Genomic DNA, 21,712 nt, shown 5'->3' with positions numbered 1-21,712 from the left:
CATACTACAACATAACACTAAATACACTACACAATACCCTCTAATTATTCCACCCAAAATACCTATCTAAGCACACTCACACATATATTAGAAGCTCCCTCCCCACCTATCTCCAAGCTGTCCCTGAGGGGGGTACAAAGGGTTAATGAAAGGGTAAATATGGGCAATGCAGGTAGAGGGTTATATAGGGTCTATTGCAGGGGGACTGGCAGGGGAAGGGTTAATACAGTATTGGTGGCAGTGGGATATATGGACATTGCAGGGGTTATGCAAGGGTTAATGATGTGGCAGGGGGGATATAATGCAGGGGTAATATCAAGGGTTAATGAGGTGGGAGGGGGATATAATGCAGGGGTTTATATGGCATGGGTGTAATACAGGGGTTCAGGGGTACTTAGCCAGTTGTAAGCCGTGTAACCGGATGGGCTCCCCAGGATACAGTGAAGTCGCGAACCAGGAAAGCAACCTCAACACCAGCTTTTGCCAAAACTGAATTTTACTTAAATGTGGCAATAAACACAACTGCAAATGCTGAGAACATACAATAAATTTACATACACCCAGCCCGAAGGCTGAGAACCTTGTGCTGCACAGCACGGCACCCTCCGATGGATGAAGGAGAAAAGTGAAGTAATTTACCTGCTGGCGGGCACAACTAACCTGTTATTACACTAAAAACAAGAACCACTGTATGGGTGTGTGTTATGGGCTATCCTGCGGTGCAGCACAACAGCTTACAATCTTAACAGGCTCTACAGTATTCCCCCTCCCAGAACTGGTCTTGTAGCACATGCCTGAGTATTCCTCCTGAGCAAAAAAACACCAGCCTGGCTTGAGTTCGTGAGAATTTTATCAGCTCCTCAATGTGAAATGTCGCTTTAAGTTATGAAATCTTTGAAATGAACAGTGCCTGACACAAACAGAAATCCTAACTAACTAACTACAGGCCTGGTCTTTGTCTCTAGGCGCCAACACTGTCATTAGGTGCGTGCACAATCTTACCGACCTGCTTTTGCTTTGCGTACTCTGGTGACTCTGAACAGAACAAACCTCTCTCCAACAAGCATGCGGTACCGCAGTGTATGTTGCTTTGTTCCTCTGCTCTCCTCTGCGTTCCTGGCCGCAATCTTTCATCCTCTGGGGAGGATCAGGGTCTTGGACACGATCAGCTACACTCAGCTGCAGCTCTGGTATCTGAGGGTTGCTCTGACACCTGGATGCCGTCAGACTCTGCTCACACAGCTCCTTAGATTCACCTCCCTCTAAGATGGCTGTTCTGTCTTTCTCTTCCTCTCCAGACCTTGTGCAATGCCCACCTCTCTCATGAATATGGAGATATATGTGCAGTCTGTAGCTGTTTTAGGAAACAGAGGCATCTTGTGGCCAAACAGCAAAATGTCAGTCCAGAACATTTAATTTAATCACACAAACAGTCTTCAGACAAGGAGAGCTGTTTCCCCATCTCACACAGCCAATGCTCATTGTATACAGGGGTTGATTGTTCCAGGGGATGAATCCCGCTTCTTAGCTTCTTAGGGGTTAATTCTTGCTTCCTCGAGGGACTGCTTGGCTCAACTGAGAAGCGGTCCACCACCAGGTTGGTGCACCACAGGCAGTGCACAAGAGCTGGTACGGTGATATGTCGCTGCACCCGACACTTCCAGGTGGAGGATCGCTTTGATCCTCTCGTATTTGCAGTGTCCACACACTTCTGATGCTGTGAATTACAGCACCAGAGGTGCTTGGCAGTCCAGAGGCACACCAGGCAGAGGATCTCTTTGATCTTCTGCCTTTGATGTGAAGCACATCTCTGGCGCTGCCCGATGCAGTGCCAGAGGTGTTTGTCCATAGTCACAACGCTGAGGATCCCCTTTGATCCTCTGCCTTTTGATGTGCCTGCAACTGGACACATTTGTCCAGTTATCCGGGCGGTATCTGCCTCCTGTAGGTGTGCTGTCATACGCCTGAAGGAGGATCCTTAACAGCTGGGGGGGGGGGGGGGGCTCACCCGTATACATACACACACACACACACACACACTCTGAGTTATTCACTGAAATCTATCTGTAGAGCGCCACCTGCTGTTTGCACTTTTTCTAAATTCTCTGTCCAGCTCACTGAGGCTGACATACATGCTCAGTTCCATCCTTCTAGATGGCACTCCACCTGAGAAAGAGCACGCCCCCTGAGCTGCCAGCTTGATAGAAATCTAGCAGAGCAATGAATGTGGAGATCTCTGGACCCATGTGAGGTACAGGGCTGGTTCTAGCTTTGTTAGAAAGAGATTGTCATGTACTAAATGATTGTCTGGTTTTATTTTTGTATCTTACTCATGGGATAACCCCCCTTATTGTACATAACATTTATCAGACTGCCCTAACTACATCTCTGTATGTACTCACTTTATCCTTTGAGCATTTCCACATGCCTGAATATTGTATTGCTGTTTTCAGACGCCCAGATGTTCAGTTATATAAGCAAAGGACACATGAAGTATTGCCAGCTACGCTCAGCAAATCTGCTTTAGAAAAGCCAGTGAAAATGGCATAGATTAATAGTGATTTTATCTTTTTTTGATATGATTAGTGATTACAGACATGGTAACCAGCCAATGACTGGGGTTCAAAGTGCTTCACCCTGAATAATTACGTAAATGATCATGTAACTGTCTCGCTTCAATCTGAACTGATATAACTAGGTGTAATAAAACCTTCTGAAAGGACATAGAGGCCTGCCAACACGATGATAATTGTTGTATGTAAAGGAGTAAGGGTACTTTCACATTAGCGGCAGGGGAGTCCTGCAGGCTGTTCCGGCGGGTGAACAGCATGTCGAATCCGTCCTGCCGCTAGTTCACGTGTGTCCTGGACTGCCTCTCTGTCCCCATTGACTAAAATAGGGGCGGAGTTTCGATGGCAGCGCACAGCCAGAGGCAGCCGGACTAAAAGTACTGCATGTCGTACATTTAGTCTGGCTGCCTCTCGCCCTGCTGCTGCCGGAACTCCGCCACCATTATAGTCAATGGGGACTGAGCGGCAGTTCGGGGGCACACGTAAACTAGCGGCAGGATGGATCAGACAGGCTTTTCGCCCCCTGCCGCTAGTGTGAAACCAGCCTAAATGAGTAGGGAGTCATAATTTCATGTTGCTTCCTATAATGAAGCTTTTTGATCCATTTTCTTTCAAACATTTAATTGAATTTTATATTTTTTTTACAAACCCAAAAAAGTATGGCTCAGTCAGTAGTCACATTACTTTGAATAAGTGATTGAATAATCTGGTTTAAATAGGTTTTCAGAGATATTTTGGATGATGACTTATCAGCTGTTTGAGTAGACACCGGTGCTCGCAGTATCAATGCGACCTTCTTGCAGATTTCCCTAGGATACGTGACATCACGTTTATCGGTCACATGGCCTTGGAACAGCTCAGCCACATTGAAGTGAATGGGGCTGCGTTGTGATGCCAAGCACAGCCGCTATGAAATGGACAGTGTTGTGCTTGGGAAGCGAGGAGAAAGCACCTGCGCTACTGCAAGCATCTGTGCTTTCTTAAACTGGTGGGGGTTCCCGGGTGTCGGACCCCCAACTATCATAGATCACAAGCATTCAATATTGACTGTCAGCCTTGTCCCTTGCACACATGAATTTCTCCAAATTCTCTCAATATTTTGATCATATTATGTACTGTAGATGGTGGGATATTTAAACTCTTCGCAATTCTACATTGAGGAACATTTCTGAAATTGTTCCACAATTTTTAGATGAAGTTTTTTACAAATTGGTGAACCTCTACCCGTATTTGCGTCTGAGCGACACTGCCTCTCTAACATTTTATATCCATTTGCTACTCCAGGTGTTTATTAGTACCACTTACTTTTCCAGCTTTGTTGCTCCTGTCTCAACTTTTTTTAGATGCTTTGCTGCCATCAAGTTCTAAATGAGCTCTATGATCTGTTTTGAATAAAATACGGGTCTGTGAGGTTTGCAAATCATTGCATTCTGTTTTTTGGAATTGGGGTTGTAGAATAGGGACCCATTCACATGGTCTGGACTTGATGAAGACTTCAGTGCAGATAGTCATACCAATTAACACAGAAGCAAATTTGAATAGTGTCTTGCAGTCATATTCAGGATGTTAAAGAAAGAACATCCACAACTCAAAAAGAGATGAAATGTGGCACTTAACAATGATAAAAAATTCAAGCTTTTATTAATCCACCATCATTATATACCCACATACTACTGACTTAAGTGCAAATACACAATACTAAATTTCACATGTGATATACAGCACAAAAACATAATATAATTTCTATCATTTTAAACCTAATGATCCCATAGCATTAGAATGGATGATCCATGCCACCTCTCTCTTAGAGTAGAATCCTCTGTCGATTCTGGCAGGGGATCAGCAGAGGATCCTGCTCCAGACAGCTGGCTTGGATCTACTCTAGTGCTATGGGATAATTAGGATTAAGCAATGGAAATGATCTCTGTATTTGTTGAATCTTTCTGTGCAGTATATCATTTGGGAAATTGTTTTTAGTACTGTGTATTTGTACTTGTGTCAAGTGGAGTGACATCACTAGCATGCAGGTGTATAATAACGCGCTTGCGTCCCCCATGTTTAGAGGCCCGTAGAAGCATATTATCATGAAACTGCTGTCCCCTTTACTGTATTCCCCATCCCAGTGTCTTAATGGACAGTTGATGGATTAATACAACTTGAATGTTCATCATTGGTGAGTGCCACATTTCATCTCTTTTGAGTTGTGGATTACTGTTTGCCTTCATGCTGAGCACCACTGTATTCGTGACGACCACGCTCCCCTGAAATTGTGCTATTTCACTTTTTACTGTGTAAAAGCAATATGTTCCTGGCATAAGGCAAAAAGGTAGCTGGTGGGCCAACAAGCCATCCCTACTTCATCCAGGGTACTTAAAGGGAACCTGTCACCGGGATTTGGGGTATAGAGCTGAGGACATGGGTTGCTAGATGGTCGCTAGTACATCTGCAATACCCAGTCCCCATAGCTCTATGTGCTTTTATTGTGTAAAAAAGACGATTTGATACATATGCAAATTAACATTAAAGAGTCATATCTTACTTGTGTGACCAGAGAAGAGTCATATTTTCAAACTCTGACTCATCCCAGGTTAATTTGCATATGTATCAAATAGTTTTTTTTACACCATAAAAGCACACAGAGCTATGGGGACTGGGTATTGCAGATGTGCTAGCGGCCATCTAGCAACCCATATTCTCAGTTCTATACCCAAAATCCAGGTGACAGGTTCCCTTTAAGCACAGAGCTAAGGCAGTGAGTCTTTGCCCCCAGTTGAAGGAAAGCCAATTTTCAGTTCTGCATGAAGAATTTTAATTTATCAAAGCTTTACAGGTTTAGCAGGTGTCATTTTGGAAATCTTAAAGGGGTTCTGTACCTTTTTATTATGGATAATCTATCCTTTGGATAGATCATTAGCATCTGATAGCAGCGGTCCTACACCCTGGACCCCCGCCATTCAGTTGTTTGAGAAGGTAGCGGCGCTTGCAGTATTGCCGTGGCCTTCTTGCTGGACAATAATGTCATGACCACTATCACTTGCCTAGACGCAGTTCAGCCCCATTGAAGTGAACTGAGCCGTACCCAGGCCGGTGATAAGTCATGACGTCACTGGCCTGTGGGAAACAGAGAGAACACCGCGGCACTACTGTGAGCGCTGCTGCTTTTTCAAACAGCTGATTGGTGGAGTGAGGCGTGTCGAACCCCCGCCGATCAGATGCTGATGCTCTATACAAAGGATAGATCATCTTCATAAATGGGTACTGAACCCCTTTAATTTGATATAAAAAATGTGAATAGTCACTCTTTATTAGGCTCCATCCAGATTATCTTTTCTCCAAAGTGTTTCTTTGTGAGAGGTTTCTCAAGACGGATTCCTAAGCATGCTGAACCCTTCCAGCTAAATTACTGTTGTTCATATGATTTCCATTCTGTCTAACATCTGAGTAGTCACATGAAATTGTTGCTGCAAATCAATACTGTATCTGTGCAAGGTGATTTATCTACTGTATATACTCCATAAAAAGTCATTTGCTGGTAATCCATCATGACATGAAGGGAACGATCACACTGAGCTGAAGACAGCAGGGAGCAGGAGGCGCTGAGCAGGTTGATGTATAATTTTATTCATTAAAATTCCTGCTCATTCTGAGCTTTGAATTTAAGGAGGTGGTCCTATCAGTAAGTGATGGCCTTGCTTGTATGGCTGTGTACACAGAGATAACTGTCAATCGCTGATAGGGCCGCCTTATTGACTTTAAAGGCCAGAATAAACAGGAATTTAAATAAACGAAATACAAGTTATACTGAATATTTTCCCACAACTATATACCAATCTATTCCGCTCCTCCTGCTCGGTTACATGTTTTCCTTCAGATTACGTCATATTTTCATGGTGACAAGTTCCCTAAATAAAGCAGTAAAAACGGGAAGTTATTTCCCAAAAATATGATAAAAATGATAGCAAATGAAAATCAACTGGTTCTCCTAATCAATTATCCTTACAATCATTAAATGGGTTGTGCAGGCAGTTTATATTGCTGACCTAGCCTCAGAATAAGGCTTTGATATCTGATCAGTAGGGGTTCAATGCCTAGCACGTCCACTGATCAACTGTTTGAAAAGGAGACGGGGCTCCAAGGCAGTGCTGCCTCCTTTTCATTACACTGTGCGCCGTCTCCCTTACATCGGCGGCACAGTGTAATTACAGGTCCAAGTGATTTGGAGCGAGTACTTGTAATTACACTACTTCATGACTTATGAGATGACTGTGGCCGTGTAATGAAGTGGAAGTAGCGCTCGCATGGAGCGCAGCCTCCTCTTCAAACAGGTGATCGGCAAGGGTGCCTATTGTCGAACCCCAGTTGATCAGATATTCATCACCTATACTAAAGAGAGGTCATCAATATATACAACCTGCGCAATCCTTTTAAGATTCGTAATGAGTTCAACCAAAAGCATGGAGATGGTACTGTTTATCTGAGGTTTGCAAAAGCGAGCTATGAAGAAGACATTTCAGTGTCTATGCATTAAAGGGGTCATGCAGGATATAAATATTAATGATCTATCCTCAGGGTAGGTCTTTAATATCTGATTGGCAGGGGGTCTAACACCCAGCACCCCTGCCGATCAGCTGTTTAAAGAAGTAGCGGCACTCCAGCTGAGCACCACTACTTCCTCATTACACTGCTCGTTGTCTCAGAAGTCTCAGCGTTGCAGTTTAGTTACAAGTACTTGCTCCATTCACTTGAAGCGAGTACTTGTAATTACACTGCGGCACCGCTGCAAGGAAAACGACAGGCAGTATAATGAAGAGGAAGCAGTGCTCACATGGAGCGCCGCCTCCTATTCATACAGCTGATCGGCAGGGTTGCCAGGTGTCGGACCCATGCTGATCATGTACTGATAACCCATTTTTATATAATTTTTACTATGTTTTCTTAGAAGTTAAAAAAGAATACATTAACCCTTTAAGGACAACCGCCGTACATGTACGGCGGAAGTCCGGTCCCCAAACATGGCCATAGCCGCAGGGTTTCTGCTATTTTAAATAGCAGAGACACGCGGCACATGTTCTCTTTCAGATGCCGTTGTCAAATGTGACCATGGCATCTGCGCTGTCCAGAAGCAGAAGTCGGTAACGGCGTTCCCCGGCAGAGATCGGGGAACCTGTTACATTGCACTAATAGGCTGAAGCCTCAAGCAGGCTTCAGAGCCTTTTAGATGACTACACCAATACAGGCCACTAGGTGGCAGCATTGTATTGGTATAGTGCAAACGAAGTGTTCTTTGTTGCCTATATAGACATCATTGAACACAATAGGTAATCTAATGATTGCCAGTTATTGTCACCCAAGGTGACTTAAAATAATAAAAATAAAGAAGTAAAAAAAAAAAAAGTAAAATCACCCCCCTTTCATAAAAATACTTAAACAATTAAAAAATAAACATTATGGGCATCGCATTGTGCGAAAATGGCCATACAATTAAAATATAACAATATTAATGACATATGGAAAATGGCATAACAGGAAAAAAAATAAAAAGCCAATTTGCCATTTTTGTCACTTCAACTACCCAATATGTTTTTTATAAAAGGTGATCAAAAAGTCGCACTCACTTCAAATTGGTATCACTGAAAAGAACAGATCCTCCCGCAAAAAATGAGCCCTCACACAGCCCCATACACATAACTACAAAAAATGTATAGGGGTTAGAATATGGTTATAAAATTTGTATTATTTTTTTCCTCAAAGGTTTATATATATTTTTTTTCCAGTATTAAAACGCAAGAAAAATGATACAGGTGTGCTATCGTTGTAACCGTACTGACCTGGAGAATGAAGATAACAGGTCAATTTTACTGCATAGTGTACAGTGTAAAAAAATAAATGGCCCTCATAAGGCTATGTGAATGGAAAAATAAAAAAGTTAGGACTATGGGAAGGCGGGGAGTGAAAAACGAAAACGCAAAAATGGAAAATCCCAAGGACTCCCAACTTTACTACCGTGCTCTTTTTTGTGGGGTGAGCCGTAGTGTTATTTTTTCAGTTTTTTTTTTTTTTCTATAGCATGTGTAACTTTTAGATAATTAGTTTTATTTTTTATTCAATTCTGTGAGAAGAGAGTTGACCAAATACAGCAGAGATATTTTCTTAACCATGTTTCTTTTTTTTTTCTTTTCTTTTTTTTTTTTTTTTATCCAGCTGTTACGAGAATTGAAGCATCCAAATGTGATTGCCTTACAGAAAGTATTCCTGTCTCACAGTGATAGAAAAGTATGGCTGCTGTTTGATTATGCAGAACATGATCTATGGGTAAGTTTCATGTCACCATGAATCCTGTAATTTCAATTATGATGCAGCTTCTGAACACCGATTCCGTTTTGTGTATCATGCATCCCATAGAAATCTGGATAATAAATGATGCCGAGTAGTAAAATGGTCTGAAAATAGTGACCGGTTATGTAGCGAGGTTGAAAATAAAACTAAAGTCCAACTACTTTAATCTATAATTCTACATGGTCCTGCAAAAGACAAAGGTAACCCCATAGACCAGTGATGGTGAACCTTTTAGAGACTGAGTGCCCAAACTGCAACCCTACAACCCACGTATTTATCGCAAAGTGCCAACACTGCAATTTACCCTGAATACTACAGTCCAATATAGTATATCTTCCATGTACTTTATCATTTAGCTATAATAGCCTGCCTACATTCAATGTGCTGCCTGTGCTGTTCATAGTGCGCCCTGCGCTGATGAAGGGCAGGAAAAATCAAGGCATATTGGTACACCCTAGACTTTTTCCAGGGTGCGGTGCCCACAGAGAGGGCTCTAAGTGCCCCCTCTGGCACCTGTGCCATAGGTTTGCCACCACTGCCCTAGGTGATTATTGTTCTCATTTAATATGAGAAAATAATATATTATCTTAGTAAAAATTTCATTTTTCAGAGCCTTTGTCAGAGAGAGATAGAGGATCTGTCCCACAGGAAAGGAAGCCTACAGGTAAAAAGGCAGAGCCTCATGTGGATTACAGAGCATTACAGGTCTACTGTTTAATTAGCACAATAACAACAAACAGAAAGAAAACCTTTCCTTCCTCTTTTTTTCCCCACATTATAAATACTGCAAAGAACAGATGGCAACAGGGAGGGAATAAGAGAGAGTGTTTAACACCCCAGAGTGGTGTTACTACTCCTGCACCCTTCTACTGTCTTTAATGGGCTAATACAGTGTCATCTTATGTATTTTTGTCCAGGTCCTCCACAATGTGCATTCTTAATCTTGTTATGCAATTGTTCATATTTAATGTGCCTGGTTCACCAGCAGGTGGCAGCAAACAAGGCAGAGCTGTAGTTAGATAGAATGGAACTCACCATTCAATTCTAAACCCCCTCTGGAGAGAAGTGGGCTAGTCCTACTTCCTGCAGGAAGGGTGGAGACCAGTTAGTTCCAGTTTAGTTGTCCCCCCTGCAAAGGGAAGGGTGTACAGGGGCACGTCTCTGCTGGACGTGCCCACGCCAGCCAGAGCACCTTAAGCTCTGCTGGCCATGGAGGCAGAAGCCTAAAGCTTCAGAAGCCAGGAGTAAACTTCCTGGGCTAAAGATAAGTCAGACTACAGAGTGAAGTGCGGCATAAAGAAGAAGCCACTAAGTCAGCTTGTCAGTACAGCAGATAAAATATATATAAAATATATATAGAACAGCCTTTAGTATATTGCCTTTCTTTTGGTGCATCGCGAGTTCCAATAGTGAAGTGGGCAATGTTCACATCTATAGACAAGTTTTCTTTAAATGGACCGCGCTGCACCAGGACAGAGCTGAAAAAATCCTCCCTTCCAGATCTCACAGGAAATTCCTGGACATGGGTAAGCAGTCAGTTCACTCGAATTCACCTTTCCTCCTGGGAACCTTATGAGAAATCAAGGTGCCGCCAATAGTGAAGTACAATCACAAAAAGTTCCAACTGCAAGGTTTTTATTATACTCACAAGATGGATAAGGTAACAAGCGGTGTACACAAATCATTCACCCGACCCGGGTTTCGCTTTAGGAAGCTAGCGAGCAGCATTATACTACTCGCGTGCGCCGTGGCCGCCGGGCGCTCCTTCTCATAGGTCTGTGCGGCGCATTGCTAATGCTATAAGCATTAGCAATGCGCCGGACAGACAGAAGAAGGAGCACCCGGCGGCCACGGCGCACGTGAGTATAATGCTACTCACTAACATACCTTGGCAAACAAGACTTCAGTAGCGTCCTGGCTGCCATGGTAACCGATCGGATCCTCAGCATTACACTGCTGGGACTCCGATCGGAACTGCCCACTGCCACCAATGATGGGGGAGGGGGACCCTGTGGCCACTGCCACCAATGATTAATACTAGGTAGGGGGGGGGGGTTGAGTTACCAGAGGGGGCTGATAAGAGGGAGAGGCTAGGGGGCTGGGGGCTGATCAGAGGTTGGGGGCTGTTTTTTGGACTTTTGGTTGGTCAGTGGTCACAAAATAAATGTGTTATTTTTTTAATTGTTATAATTCGTATCAGTAATTGTTATCGGTGAGTACTTAAATAAAAGTATCGGTACTCGTACTCAGTTTAAAAAAAATGGTATTGGGACATCCCTACTATAAAGTTTAAACCACTCGTTCTGGTACACAATTAACCCTGTAATGTTTTTGTTGTTACTAGAACATAAAGTATAACAATTAACTTAAAGTATAACAATTAACGTCTCCTTGTGGCTGCCTGGCTGTCCCCATACAGTATAACGTCTCCTTGTGGCCCCCATACAGTATAGTGTCTCTTTGTGGCTGTCCCCATACAGTATAATGTCTCCTTGTGGCTGCCTGGCTGTCCCCATACAGTATAACAACTCCTTGTGGCTGCCCCCATACAGTGTAACGTCTTCTTGTGGCTGTTCCCATACAGTGTAACGTCTCCTTGTGGCTGCCCCCATACAGTATAATGTCTCCTTGTGGCCCCAAGTGTTTTTTTTCTTCTAAATGGGCGTTTATCGCTATATATATCGTTATCGAGATAAATTTCTTAATATCGTTATCGTGGGAATATTTTTGATATCGTCAAACCCTAGGTGGACATGCAGTGTTTTATGGGCAATAAAGTAATGTCCCAGGGAGGGATTAATGTCCCAGGGAGAGGTCAGCGTTAATAATGACATGAATGACATAGGCGAGGCATGTGCTTTGACCATTGGCAACACTTATACCTGACGTGACAAGAGCTGAGTGGGGAGACGGCAGCCTAGTATCTGAGACCCATACCCAGGCAGGGGTAGATGACCTGACACGTCAGTACAGCTGCAATCCTGAAGATTTCTCTCTCTCTCCACACGGTCCCTAGATATGATACAGAAGGGAATAGCTGTACTCACAGAGTCACTGAAGAAGACTGCAGTAGACACCACCAAAGTGCTTAAAGGGACCCTGGGTGGAACCCCCACAGGGTGGCCAAAAGAGAATAGTACTACTCCTACATCGGCTGCAGCAGAGCAGAGTGAAGAGCATCTGGAACAGAAGGTCCTCTCCTTGGCTCAATCCCTTGCAGATGCGCTTGAGGAGCGAGATGAATGTGAGAGGCTGAACAAGCAACTCTGAGCAGAGATAGAAGATCTCATAAGCTCAAAAGATAATGTCAGGAAGAATGTCTGAGTTGAATTCTAAGCCAGAGCCTGTTAAGAATGGGTCTGGAGATGGTGGCGCCGTGGTGCCGACCAAGGCGGAGAAGACGGAAGATCTTTCTGCTGAGCCCGCTGATGGGGCTGATGTGAATACAGAGGCCAAGAGACTCGTGGCAATGAGTGGCCAGGACCTGGTCATGAAACCTGTTCCCTCTGCCGTCAGGGCCTTACAGAAAGCCAGCGGTCTGCTGGAGAAGAAATACCAGGAGACAGACGACCAGCATGCAGACGGCTCTCCTCATGCCTAAACAAATTGGTGAATGTTTGGAGGGATTGCCAGACAACGACGAGTCTGGTGAAGATCTCGATGTCCCCAGTGCCTCCAACCTTGATAAGAAAGAGGAGGAGTTAAGAAGGCAAGGATGTGATGCCATGTCCATGAAGGATGAGAAGGCTAATAGTCAATGGAGACTCCAAAGAAACAGAGGCCGAGGTCTCTTGAAGTGGGAGAAATCCTCAGATGTTCCAGAGACCAAGGATAAGGCGGAAGAGGGGTCTGCCGAAGTGGGAAGAGCCACTGAAGAAGCAAAAGACCCTGAAACTAAGGCCAAATCTGAGTAAACCACTGCTGAAAAAGAAGCAAGCTGGGGCAAGCATGCTCTGCTGAAGAAGCTCAGCAAGGAAAAAGAGGACGGGTCGGGACACAACCATTACTGGGACCAGTTCAGGCAAGAGTTGCCGCAAAGAAAGGACATGAGGGGCCTGTGCAGAAGCCAGAAAATATAAGAAGAGAGTACATGCTCATGAGGTGGGCAAGAAAATCCCAGAGGCCGTGTCAGCTCTGTAATAAACTCATGAGGGTGACAAACCAAGCGCTGTTGTCCTGGGTCTGGCAGAATAGGGGAAGACTGTAGGCCAGGACGATGCCCGTTCATGAGCTTTTGGATGTGATGCTAGTGTTCACCCCTACGGGCTTGAACAAAGGGGGGGGGGATGTGAGATAGTGACAGATCTCACAGAGGTGACTGGCAAATGGATAGTGCGGTCCACACCCCCTATTCCACCAGGTGCACAATCAGTCTGGGGATAACAACACAGCCCCAGACTGTCAGTCAGAAAAGAGTGAGATCCTGGAAAGGTGATGTTGCACAGCCTGGGGGCTGGAGGACTTGGGGAGCACAGAGCGAAGCCTGGGAATGGGTCGCAGGGTCCAAGTCAGGCAGACTAGAGAGCCCAGCTTCCCCAAGGGACTTTTTATTTGCACAGCCTAGGGGCTGGAGGGCTACAAGGTGGGAAAAGCCGCATGTACTTTACCTGTGTGAACGGGGCTTAGAGGTGAGTCAGGGAATACCTCTGTTTACTCAGGGCCCAGCTGGGCAGGTATTTATTTTGTTTTGGTGTACGTGGGAACCTCGCCCTACCCAGTGGTGTGTAACTCTGTTTACTCAGGGCCCAGCTGGGCAGGTATTTATTTTGTTTTGGTGTACGTGGGAACCTCGCCCTACCCAGTGGTGTGTAACTGGGCTGTCCTGTATGCAAAGAATTTCAAAATAAATGCAATGTTTGGCCCCTAATCCTGTGGTGGATGAAGATTATTGTGTGTATGACACCCGGATAAGAGCTAATCCCTACAATAGTTACAAACTTCCTATTTCTAGATTGTAGGTCAGCTCCTTAGAGAAACTTCTCTACCTCAGGAGTACTTTATGAAGTTCCTGGCCGTTAAATGAAGTCTGTATACATGAAGATGAAATACTGTGCCCTGGGATAACCGATCTGGAACCCACGGGTCTGACAGGACTATTATCATTAGGCAGGTAAACCATGTCCTCTTAAGCCAGAGGAGAGCAATCAATATAAACCTTAATTCATCATCCCTGATGTTCCTCAAGACTGCAGGAATTAAAGAGGTGGGAGGAAAGGCGTTAGCAAAGTATTACCTCCACCTATGGGTTGGAGAATCCACCCCCACAAGAGTACTTCCTTGGATTCAGGGAGCAGGAACGCTTTACTTTTCTTTTTGTCCCGGTGCCAGAAAGAACCACCTCTGAGGTTTCCCATTATGCTACTGTGTTGGCCATTGAGAGCCCATTCTGATTGCCTCAGCTGGGATCAACTTAGAAAGTCCACCTTCTGGTTTTCTGAGCACCTGATTTGCAAAGCTGAAGGTTAAAGTCCACGAACCTCACTAACCTTTGTAGCTCCTTTTTAAGGCCTTCGATCTTCTGCCTCCTGGTGATTTATGTAAGCTACTGCTGTCCTGTTGTCATTAAAGAATCCTGACATCCAGTTTTTAATTCAAATGCAAGACTCTTTCCAAAGCAAACCTGACAGCTGCCAGTTCTTTCGGGTTTCAAGGACCCCAGTAACAATTTTCTTGACCATACACCCTAAAACAACCATTCCATCAAACCTGAAGGCTTACAATAGTCGTGATAACTATAGGTTTGGTGACTTTCCAGGGAACTCCCTGAGAGAGATTCTTTACACACAGGCATTAGTACATATTCTACATGCTCAGCTGAGAAACTTACATCTTGAAATCCTGGTCAATGCATGCAACTAGAACCTCCCACTGCAGAGACAGTATGACTTTGAACCAGAGAACTGCTGTAATGTAGACTGTTAGAGATCCCAACAGGGTCATAGCCCTCTTGATGTTGGACCCCCAACCATCTGATATGGATGATCTATCCTTTGGATAGATGTAATTGGTTCTTTAGAACTCAATTCCCAGAACCCATTTGAGTATATCTATGCTGTTCTTTAAAGGTGCCTTCCAACTGTTGATTGGAGTGTTTCACTGGTTCATTGGGTAATTGGGAGCATGTTTACACCACCAGATAATCGCTAACAAGCGTTCATAGGAACGCTTGTTAGAAATTATCTGACAGATTCTCAGCCCTTGTAATGGACCCTTAAATGGGTTGTCCCATGAAAAATATTCTACAGTTTTTAAATCAGCACCTGGATCTGAATATTTTTGTAATTGTATGTAATTACAAATTTAGCATGGCCACTGAGTTATTCAATAAAATGTATCTGTATAGCGCCATCTGCTGTTTTTTTTTCTTATTATTTCTTTGTTCTGCTCACTGAGAAGGCCGCACATGCTCAGTGCTCATCCATCAACTGCCTCCTGGGCTGTGATTGGGAGAGCATGGACACGCCTCCTTAGCTGCAGCAGAAAAGACACTCCCCTTGAGCTGGGTAGGTTTGTTCAGGAGCAGCAGCACAGACGGCTTGTAAAGAGCCAGAAGATAATAATAATAAAGAAGAATACTGGTGAGACGCTGCTGTGGCCTTCCATTTTTTTCTACACTCCCCTTGAGCTGTCGGCTTGGTATAAGTCTAGCAGAGCAATGAATAGGGATATCTCTGGATCCATGTGAGGTACAGGGCTGGTTCTGGTTTTGTTAGAAAGAGATTGCCGTGCACTATACGATGTTCGATTTTCATTTTTTACGTTAGTCATGGGATAACCCCTTCAAGTCATCAATTTGTAACTCTCATAAAACCTGTTTTAAGGCATAACATTCTGCTCTCTCTTGAAAATACATGCATAGATACGTTTGAATACAAAAATATTCATTTTTACATTGTAGCATATCATCAAGTTTCATCGTGCCTCAAAAGCAAATAAGAAGCCCATGCAGCTACCTCGATCAATGGTGAAATCTTTGCTTTACCAGATTCTGGATGGAATTCATTATCTACATGCAAACTGGGTACTTCATCGAGATCTGGTAGGCAGTCACAGTGCAGATATGACTATTACATGTTGCTTTATCAAAATTAAGATTATGATATAAAAAGTGCTAATTATCGATGTGAACATTTGTGTTACTGTTAGTGGCTGTGTATTATAGTTTCAGTGTTAAGGATTTGCTTAGTATGTACTCGCATGAATGTGAATCTTGTTCAAAGAATTTATGGGGTATTCCCACAACCACCATTTGTCACCAAGCCACAGGATAGGCTGTAAATGTCATAACACTGGGATGCCAGTGCTGGAACCCTCACCAGTCAATAGAACAGGGGTCCCATGCTCCCCCCATTTCTCCTCACTGTAAAACTTTTTGAACAAGTTTGAATGGAGCTTGGCTATCTTTGTCAGTCCCATAGGCAGCTTACTCCATCTCTGCCCTATTCAAACTCCTCGCTGCTTGTGTGTCCTTTAAAATAAATGTATAATCGGATAATAACCTATAATTAAATTCGGATTATTTTAGATTACTTTTGATGTGACCAGCTATAGAAGAAAAGTTTAAAATCTAGCCACAGCAGCACGTACAATAAGATGACATTTCCTGATTTCTGCATATTTCCTGTCCACTTTGCTGCATAGATTAAAACAGAACACAAATGGTGACAGTTCTGTTATGCTGCTGTATTACACAGGCCAATTGAGCAAGCAATTGTCAGGAGGGAACCATTCCCTCACGCAAATCGCTTGCTTGCTAGTTGAGGAGACACCTGCCAATACATGCAGCGATCTCCTCCAACAAACAATGATTTTTAGGTGTACTTAAAAATCACAATTGCCCGATGAACGAGCATTTGCGCTTTCAACGGGCCATCGTCGGCAATATTACACTGCAAGATGATTGCTAACGAGCGTTCATACAAATGCTTGTTAGCAATCATCTACCTAAAAAAAAAAAAACTGCCTTTAAAGGGAACCTGTCATCAACTTTATGCTGACCTCACCGAGGGCAGCATAAATTAGTGACAGAAATGCTGATTTCGGCGGTGTGTCACTCATGAGCTAAAAGTAAGTGGTTGCTGAGAACCAACATCATAACCATTGCAGCCCAGGCCTTGAAAAGAGTCAAATCTACTTGAGAATAGTCATGGTTATTCCTAATCTCCCGCCCATCTGCTGATGATTGGCAGTTCTCTCCTAGAGAGAAAGGGAGAAAACTAGGTAGAAGGTCAGTCATCAGCAGGTGGGCAGGAGAGCAGGAATTAATGAATAACCAGGACTCTTTTCCAGGCCTAGTCTGCAATGATTGTGATGTTGGTTTGCAGAAACCACTTACTTTTAACTTTTATAAATGAGAGACTGCTGAAATCAACTCACCTGTCTATACTTTATACTGTCATTGGTATAGGCAGCATAACGTTGATGACAGGTTTCCTTTAAATAAGTCAAGATATTAACACTATGCCTGTATTATTTAATTTTTATGAGGGAAGAACAACAATTTTAACATTATTTTATGGGATTTATGTTTACTATATTTACTGTGTGGTATAAGTAATATGATAACTTTATTCTATGGGTACAATTATGTTGATGCCAAATTTATGTAGTTTTTATTATGTTATATTACTTGCACAATAAAAATGCTTCTTTTTACAAAATAATCTGTTTTTGTGTTGCTGCATTCAAAGACCCAGAACATTTGTATTTTTTGGACAACATAACCATGTGAGGACTAATATATTAAATATTCCTCTTTGATGCCATGATCTTGTCACTAGTAAATGTCTGGGTAGCATAATTAAAGCAAAGGGGTAATTAGATGGGCAAGCACTCATCTCTACTTTTCTGGAAAAAGACTCACCACTACCACCGCCGCCGTCACCACCGTCCATGTAACCTTCCCCCTGGGGTCATGAGAGTGGATTTTTTTATTCTCTCTTCCCTGTAACCTCTCAGCTCTTCCCCTGCCTCCCACCTCCTTCTTGTGACTAGCTGGAATCACAGTCAGCTGAAGGGGAGGGCTGCTTTAACCCTTCATATCAAGGCTATGTAGCATACAGAGAGATGAGCCTGGTCTTCTTTCAAAGCTGATAATCTAAGCTTTAAATCATGACCAGAAGCATTAGCTGCTATAGGTAGGGAGATATAGCCTTTAGTAACTGAGTTGGGAGTGAAAGCAACTGAAACCTGCTTTTTTTTTTTTTTTGTAGCTAATGTTTAGATCCTGGTCTTAGATTGCCAACTTTCAAAAAGCAGATCCATAACTCTAGCTGTTACACAGCCAAAGATATGAAATGTTAAAGCATTCCCTTTAAAATGTAAGAAAATCTATTCTGATTAGTGCATTAAAGGTTGATGCATACAAACAGGTGGTGAGTTGAGGTTTGAGTAGCTTCCAGCTGATTTTGAAATCATGCCATGGTTTTAAACAAATTAACTTGCATACATGAAGAGTTCTCATGTCACACCCCAAATATTACTATGAAAACTTGGCTAAGTATCTGCTGCCTAAGCTGTTTGAAAGGCAGTCACAAACAGGTTTTCTGGTAGTTTGATATTGATGGCCTAATCACGGAAAAAAGGTACAAAACATCCTGCACGATACAATGGTAAATATGCGGATATGCATGGCTACATTTATAAAGTCACTGAAAATAATGCACTAAAACAATAGTTGCATACATAATATATGGACTCAACCCTCATTCTAATGATAAAATCTGAGACTCTTAGCCAATATATTTTGATCAAAACACATCTGTGCCCACCTACCTGTGCCAAGGTGGGCTCAGTCAGGCAGGTCCTAGTCTAAACCTACCTATTCTGTATGGGTATCTATATTCAGTAGAGCAGACCCTGCACATATAGTGTGTTGCTCCTAATTACCTCTGTGTCCACCAAGAAACCGATAAGGCCCAAAGTAGCATAAATAAAATATCAGCAGGACAACCCCTTTAACCCTTTTCTGCCAATGATATATCTCAAGGAGGAGGCGGATAAATGCCTGGTTTGGGAGCCAGGCCAACACAATAGTTGGGAGGCCATTAAAAGGACCTGGCCTTGTTGCCGGGGTGCTGTCTCGCTGCTGCAGCAAAAAACATTAACCCAGTGGGATGTGAAAGACATCTACTGTCCCTGTCCGTAAGAGCTGCTTTACGTGTTCACTGTAGTGTGATCATTGCCGCAGAGCAAGAATCGCAGGGAGCTGCAGACATTGTCCACGGCTTGCTTTTTTGAGAGAAATAATGCCGGCTAGGTATCTTCCAGCAAAGCTGAGCGCATGCCATCAGCTGACTTGAAAGCAGTAGACTCAACTAAATGGTACGGCGGCAAGTGAACCACCAGCAACTTGGCTAGGTGGGAATTAAGCTTGCGCACCAGCGGATTGCTGGACGTGCAGAGTTGTTTCCTGGCCACGCATCCCATTATCAAAGGCTGATGATGGAGCGGAGAAGAAGTCTGAGCAGGAGAAGCAGAAAGGGATGATGACGGTGTGAAAGACAACGTACTGCCTGTGGATGCGACCTGGATGCCGCAAGGGGGACAGGGAGAAGGAGGGAACTATTGTTGCGGTAGCTGACTGCCACAGTTGCTTGCCCGTGGGATGGGGTGATGCCACTTCTTGTGGTTCAATAGAGCTGTTGTGCCTGCATTTGTGTTTGCCTGCCCATGTATTATTTTGTTCTTGCACGGCTTGCACAGGGCAATGCTTCTGGCGGCATAGAGAAAAGCTACCAGACAGGAGATACTTGCGCAGAGCTAGCGGCAACTGAGCTTGGCTTAGCTGTGGCATGTTTTGGGCCTAACCCTTCCACAGTGTTAGCGGCATCACCAGATCCCGAAGCAGATGCCATCATCCTCCTCCTCTGATGTTGCCTCCTCCTCGGCACACAGGTCCTGACCGGCACACAATCGTCATCGTCACTCTTCCTGCTGCTTCTATCAGACTTTGGGATATCATGGTGGGTTCTTTGGCCCCTCCCCCCTGCTCTGCATTTGCCACTGTTGCTGCCCCCAAAACTGCCACTACGGGTGCCAGTACTACTACCACCAACACGGCTATGCCTGGGGTCTGCAAACTACATATTGCAGCGGTTTTATGTCCCGTCACAAAACTGAATACTGACAGAACGGAAGACATCCTGATGCATCCTGAACAGATCTCTTTTAATTCAGAATGCATACTGGAAAACAACAAAACAAGTGTGAAAGTAGCCTGTTCCCTATCAGTATCTCTTTGGAGTGTGGGAGGAAACCAGAGAACCTTGGGGAAAACAACGCAAACACAGGAAGAACATATAAACTCCATGCAGATGTTGTCCTTGGTCAGATTCGAACCTAGGACTCCAGCACTGCAAGGCACCAAGGCTAACCGTACATGTGACATTTCGGCTACACCTTAACCTTCATCAAGCATACATACAACAGAAGTGCACAAGCTTATATACCCATGTGACTTGATGTCACAACCGTGACACAGGTAGTTCATCGAAGTGCACTTCAGCGAAAATCAAATGTGTACCAATGAGCATAAGTACCTTGACATCCTACATGCTGATTGTCTAATAATATATATAAATATTAATAAAGATGCAATCACTAGATGTCATGACAGAGGTATCTGTTTCCTATTGCACATGGCGGATGAACTTGGTGCGTACAGTATGTGATGTGCATGTCCACATCGGCACAAGGCGATCCATACCACATAGTGTACACATTGAGTTTATCCACCATGTGTGATAGGACACAGGTACCTCTGCCATGATATCGCATTTCTATTAATATTCATATATATTATTACACAATCAGCATGTAGGATGTCTAGGTACTTATGGTCATTGGTACACATTTGATTTTCGCTGAAGTGCAATGTGATGCACTTCCTGTGTCACATAGGTATGTAGGTTTGTGCATTTCTGTTGTATGTATGCTTAATGAAGGCTAAGGTGTAGCCGAAACATTGCATGTACCATGATTGTTACAATATGGATTAAAAGAACACTTTATTTCACTATTACCTAATTGGGTGCTGCCTGTATTTCTTCATTTTTAGTGCTGCTACTGGGTCTTTCGGAATCCTTCTGTAGCCCTGAAATTGTTTAGCCTAAATGTACACAGTTACACAAAGTATGGAACGGTTTACAAATCTGCTTTCTGGAAACTCAACCACAAAAACGGATCAATGGGGCTAATATCATAAAATATATAGAAATTTTTATTGATCAAAATTCGTAATATAGATCAGACATTTGAAAGAAGGATGGCAATTTGATACAGAAAATTACATGGGGCCCATTACCAGGCAATATCCATCAGAATAATTATTTTAACATCAATATGGCTCTAAGAATACACTGTCCTATGAGGGAATATCTCTCAATGAAGGCATACTATGATATTAATGGGCAGTGCAACAGACCAACAATGTAAAAGACTGCCAAGGTTATACATAGATAATAGGCAGGTGTGCCTTGAAAAAGCAGAATACACGCAATTAAATAAGTAATAGCACCTAGATATATATATCAGGTGTATTAAACTAGATATAATTTTAAATGGCACACATGTTTATCAGTCCTAATCTGCAGCCTATATGCAATACATATCTTTATATATCCATCCCTAGGTATAGACATGACTATAATAAGTCTAAAACATACCCAGAGTCATGATGCACAGAGACTGGAATGTCGCCCCAAGTACTGACTCCTCGACACGTGTTTCGCCTCACCAGGCTTCGTCAGGAGGTGATTAGGTGAATAAAATGAGGGGTATATCTAGAAAGAAAAGGCAGGTAATAA

General features: G+C 43.3%; 1 protein-coding gene across 3 annotated transcripts in view; it reads left to right on the top strand.

Annotated features, from left to right (window-relative positions):
* CDK19 (cyclin dependent kinase 19) overlaps positions 1-21,712 on the top strand; it is a 198,230-nt gene that overhangs the window by 87,844 nt on the left and 88,674 nt on the right. For all 3 annotated transcript variants that reach the window (XM_044288594.1, XM_044288593.1, XM_044288595.1), the window contains exons 3-4: positions 8,772-8,882; positions 15,805-15,945. In XM_044288594.1, the coding sequence (XP_044144529.1) occupies positions 8,772-8,882; positions 15,805-15,945 (252 nt within the window). The remainder of the gene's footprint in view (positions 1-8,771; positions 8,883-15,804; positions 15,946-21,712) is intronic.

The sequence above is a fragment of the Bufo gargarizans genome, chromosome 4 (genome assembly GCF_014858855.1).
Source record: "Bufo gargarizans isolate SCDJY-AF-19 chromosome 4, ASM1485885v1, whole genome shotgun sequence".
In the NCBI taxonomy this organism is placed as follows: domain Eukaryota; kingdom Metazoa; phylum Chordata; class Amphibia; order Anura; family Bufonidae; genus Bufo; species Bufo gargarizans.
Note: the sequence above shows the minus strand (reverse complement) of the source record. Positions and strands in the feature narration are given on the sequence as shown.